At 40.8% G+C, this 4,763-nt stretch overlaps 1 protein-coding gene across 2 annotated transcripts; it reads left to right on the forward strand.

The window, feature by feature from the left end:
- Nucleotides 1–587: 587 nt before the first annotated feature.
- LOC132394174 (cyclin-dependent kinase 4 inhibitor C-like) lies at nucleotides 588–4,547 on the forward strand. Of its 2 annotated transcripts, none has more exons than XM_059969993.1 (3): nucleotides 588–742; nucleotides 2,179–2,331; nucleotides 4,118–4,547. In XM_059969993.1, the coding sequence occupies exons 2-3, from the start codon at nucleotides 2,209–2,211 to the stop codon at nucleotides 4,379–4,381; spliced, it is 387 nt and encodes a 128-aa protein (XP_059825976.1). In that variant the 5' UTR covers nucleotides 588–742; nucleotides 2,179–2,208; the 3' UTR covers nucleotides 4,382–4,547. The 2 variants fall into 2 exon arrangements, with proteins under 2 accessions (XP_059825976.1, XP_059825977.1); XM_059969994.1 differs by having other exon boundaries at nucleotides 593–742; nucleotides 2,176–2,331.
- The last annotated feature ends 216 nt before the right edge of the window (nucleotides 4,548–4,763 follow it).

A 4,763-nucleotide genomic window follows, 5' to 3' on the forward strand; every position in this document is an offset into this window, starting at 1 on the left:
CCGTAAGAAAAAGACAAGTAAACTAATACTATGAATATGAAATAAAGTTTCAAGAACTTCCAGTAGTAAATCTGACCTACTGCAAGAACTACCTGTTTGAGACTCATCAAAAGCAAAAACGAATCTGAGCAAATTACAACTTTGCAAGGACAGACTGCCTCCACGCACTGTAAGCCCAAAATGATAGCAACCAATTATGCAGTATATACTGACAAAAGATCAGTAAGACGTTTCTTTATTGTTAAAAGCAGTGTCCCCCAATGTCCAACTACTCTAATCTGTACAACCTTTGGTTACTTTCTCTAAGCCCTTCCTTCTTCTTCAATTCCCCACTCTGCCCCTTACCACTTCTCCTCACCTGCCTATCGCCTCCCCAGTGCCCCCTCCTTTCCTTTCTCCAATGGTCATCTCCCCTCTCCTATAAGATTCCTTCTTCTTCAGCCCTTTGCCTTTTCCACCTATCACCTCCCAGCTTTTTACTTCATCTCCCCCCCCCCACCCACCCAGCTGGCTTCACCTATCACCTTCTAGTTTGTACTCCTTTCCAATCCCCCACAACATTCTTCAGGCATCTCCCCCCCCCCCCTCCAGCCGTGATGAAAGGAATTAGCTTGAAACATCGACTCATTCCTTTCCATAAATGCTGTCTGACCTGCTGAGTCCCTTCAGTTATATTCTACATCTGTTGGTTATCAACCGAAAGTGATCTTCTTCCCGTGAAGGACACGAACCAGCAAACCAGGTACTGATAATTTATTGTTGTTAAAACTTACAAAAAAAAACTGAATTTAAAGCGTTTACAGATCTGCTTTTGATTACTTTTCGCTCTTTTAAAGGGGAAAAACACAATCAGCTTCCCTGCACTGTTAATACCTGAGAGAAGTGAAAATTCAGAAAAACGCAGATTTCAACATAATTTATAAAGCATGCGTATAAAGAGGAGACATGATCACACTATTTCACTTTTAAAACTCGCTATAATCGTCATGAATTACCAGGAGTCATACTCCAGATAAAGCGATATTAACGTCACCTCAGCGAAGAGTTATCTATTTTACAGTCGCCTTCCTTAAAAGTATTGGTATCACAAATATCTTTCTATTTTTAGTTTTTTTTCCGTTTCTGAAAGCGAACTAGCACGAATCTGTATTTATTATAGCGCCTTTCGCAATCTCCGGTTATCATGGAGGGCAACGGATTATAAACTGGAGTGCGGTACCTCTGAAACCGTCGGAAACATCGATCCGTTTCTCCAATGTACGGGCATTTTAACCAGTTCAGGGCAGGGCTAACGTGTTCAAGTCTTCGGAAGGAATAAGCTGGGAAAAATAAATTGTATGCGCAATTACAGAATGGTTGGCGCAGGTGGGAGAGTCCCGATATAAAAGCTTTACAAATTACAACAGCACCCTAATTCTATAAGGAATTAAGAACTCAATATGTCAGCGGGATTCTATTTAGTAATCTGTTTAATGAAATTAAATTCGGTAAAAACTATGCTGCAAATAAAGCAAGTTTTTTTTCAAACTGCAGAAGGCGCCGACCGGAACCGCTTCTAACCTGAATCAATGCCCCCCCCCCCCCCCCAGCCCCGCTTCACCCCAAAAGTAGCCGCGAGTCCGGGGCCAGGTCCACATTCCACGGCCTTCGTGCCCCTGGTCCCCGGGCACTTTCCGCCAGAGCAGACCCCTGCAGCGGCTAACACCGACATTACTGGCCGTGTGTGTGCGCCGTTAACTGTAAAATTACTGCAACCGGCTCCCCGCAGCTCCGCTGTTCGCGCGCGCGCACGCGCACGCCGCCCGCCTCCAGGACGCGCCAGAGGGCTCGGCGCAAAGACGCCGCCTGCGTCATTGGGCAGCCGGCAGCCGGCCCTCAATGTGCGCAGGCGCCCTTCTCCGAGCTCCATGATGTCAGCACGCAGACAAGCCTGAACATATCGAGGCGGGTGGAAGTTCATTAGCCTGGGACCCCCACCCCATCCCCTCCCCATGTGAAAGGAGCCAGCGAGCTGCGGTCGTAACTCACCTCCTTCCTTTCCTTCAATGGTATCGCCCCATCTACCAAAAGTATAAAAATATACCAACCAGGGAGACCTGTCTCTTGGTGCTAAACAGGTTGGAAGAGTATCGAGCTTGAATCCATTGTCGCTCATTGAACTCATTATATTCTAAGCAGCTTAAAAGGAAAACGAATTAGCTGGACGTTATGGCTGATATCGAGAAACTTACAAGAGCAGCAGCCAGCGGGGACAGCAACAGGGTGAGGCAACTGTTGGAAGAAGGAGTAGACCCCAATGGTGTGAATACATTTGGCAGGACTGCTATACAGGTACATTTACCCAGTAAATAATATGGTTATTAATCTCTACCTGATTATTTCTTCTTGTTAGTCGCCTCACCGCCAGTTTTCATGTATTTTGCTGATTCAAAATTTGAAACGAAATTTTACAGGAGGGGCTGTGATTTCACGGCAAAAGTATACAGTATTTTTTAAAATATTAATGCAATAGTAGCCATGTTAAGTAATTTGACTACACTGGGGCATTTGAACGAGTCTCGCGTTTTTAAAGGGAAAAAAAGAGAACAAAGCTGAACATAAAAGCTCTAAAAACGACATGTTATTAATGCTGAATTCTTCTTCTTCTGGCGCCCTTAACTCCTGGTGGAGTCGTTGGGCGCCGTCATGACAAGATTTGCACCATTTTGGTGTGCTCGTCGTGCGGTGTGTTTTGGGCAATACCGAATTACAAACTTTAAAATATGAATTTTTGCAGCTTTTTAAAAAAAAAACGGATTGTAAAGCAAAGCTGTTGCTAACCGTTAATTTAAATGTATTTTATAAGGTTACTGTGTTTCGATATTTACTTGAATAGGGAGTAGATGTACAAGGTGAATTTACCCAAAACGCCTTCCAAAGTTTGTTGTGTTGCAAACTTGAAACAAAATTATAATTCGATGAAATCACTCAACTCGGTAGAGTTTAGTTTCTCTTGAAATGAACTAATAAGTTATACTAAACTCCAGCAAGGGGAATGTTACGGTATATTTCGTTTCATAATCTTTAATTTTCTATAAATGCTTACCGCCAATACTCTATAAGTTAAATGGTACATTTTATTCTTTAACTAGGATAATGGAAAATACTGTAACACTAAAGCGCTCTTTAACGGTAAAGATTTTTCCAAGGCTCGTTTCAGTTAGATTAGAAAGTTCGGCGCCCATAAGGGAATGCTGGTTGGGGGGGGGGGGTGTTCTTGCTGCAAATAGGACAATTAATCTCCATGTTATTCTATGTATGTTTGATGTTACAAATTCTAGATACAATTTCTTTGTGTATTAATTTTCTTTGGAATTTCAACAAAATATAAAAACATTGTTTTATTTCTGTAATTAAATTTGAAGTATGTGCGTGGATTGCAAGCAATTTCCACCAGAATAGATGTTTTAAATGACAAAAGTATGTAATTTTGTTGTCCAGTTTCTCTTTGAATTATGAATTAAGGTACATGAGTGCAAAAAAAAGCGAAATAAAAATAAGAAATTACCTCAACAGATTTTGATTTTTCTCGCAATCGGAACGCACCTCGGCGCTTTAAATACAATCCGGTCAATTTTATTTTTGGGGCAATTCCTTATCGTAAGTGGCATAGTTTTTAATTTTCCATTAGAGCTTTAGGAAACGTAATCAAGTTATAACAAAATTAACTGCAGGACATCAAACGAAAGAGGTAAGACTTAACATGTACCGTGCATACAGCATGGAAGCGAAACTATTCGGTTTTTTTTAAAAGGAGACATAAAATTAAATTACGAGTCTTCCGTATCCGTGTAGTTCATTCGTTATTAATACATGTTATTAATATTTATTAACACGGCATTGAAAATTTAATTCCGCCTTAACAAATATATACCAATAGCATGTTAATAAATTTCATAGAAATGAGGCAACCGATAGATTCCTGTACAGGGATATTTTGAGGTTTATTATATAAAACTGACACAAAACCTTAGATCTATTTCTTTCTCCGCAGAACTTGTCTGAGCAGCTGAGTATTTCCAGTTTTTTTTTATTTCACTTTCCACTTAAAGCAATGTTCTGTCCGCTTCCATCTCAGGTGATGAAAATGGGCTGTCCGGATATTTGCCGATCTCTGCTGAGTCGCGGAGCGAATCCTAACTTGCTGGACCGATGCGGCACCGCGCTCATCCACGATCTTGCTCGCGAAGGTCATCTGGATACGTTGATCGTCCTGGTAGAAGAAGGAAAGGCTGATATCAATCTCCGAGACCGAAACAATAAAACAGCTAAAGACTTGGCGGAAGAAAATAACTTCCCTAACGTAGTGAGCTATCTGGTTCAGCGACACCGAGCTACTTAAGTAGGTGTCTAATGGCGTACCATCTTGGCTATACTAGTCAGATTTACAGTAAAAGTTCACTGCAAAAGTTGTAAACGTCGCAATGTGAACATTCCAAATAAATACTGCAAATATATACATAAAAGGTTAGTTTATTAAAATATTGAATAAACTACTTAAAATATAATTTGGAAATGTGTTTATAAATCAATTGTTAACATTAACATAATTGCTCTAGCTCGTGATATCCGTAATATTCCAAAGTTTCCGCTGCCGCTTTTCCCTTTTTATCCCCGTTTCATAGACATTCGATGTTCTGCTGCCGAACCTTGAACGATTTTTGGACTGGTGTAGTTTTACAGTAAGTTTTTATATTGAGGGAATGGAACTGAGATCTTCTCCT

This window comes from Hypanus sabinus, chromosome 5 (genome assembly GCF_030144855.1).
Source record: "Hypanus sabinus isolate sHypSab1 chromosome 5, sHypSab1.hap1, whole genome shotgun sequence".
Lineage (NCBI taxonomy): Eukaryota > Metazoa > Chordata > Chondrichthyes > Myliobatiformes > Dasyatidae > Hypanus > Hypanus sabinus.

What these genes read in the sequence shown, in the direction of transcription:
- LOC132394174 (XM_059969993.1), top strand. Translation starts at nt 2,209, where the DNA reads ATGGCTGATATCGAGAAACTTACAAGAGCAGCAGCCAGCGGGGACAGC. An exon ending in TTGGCAGGACTGCTATACAG is followed by an intron (nt 2,332 to 4,117) that starts GTACATTTACCC and finishes CTTCCATCTCAG; the next exon opens with GTGATGAAAATGGGCTGTCC.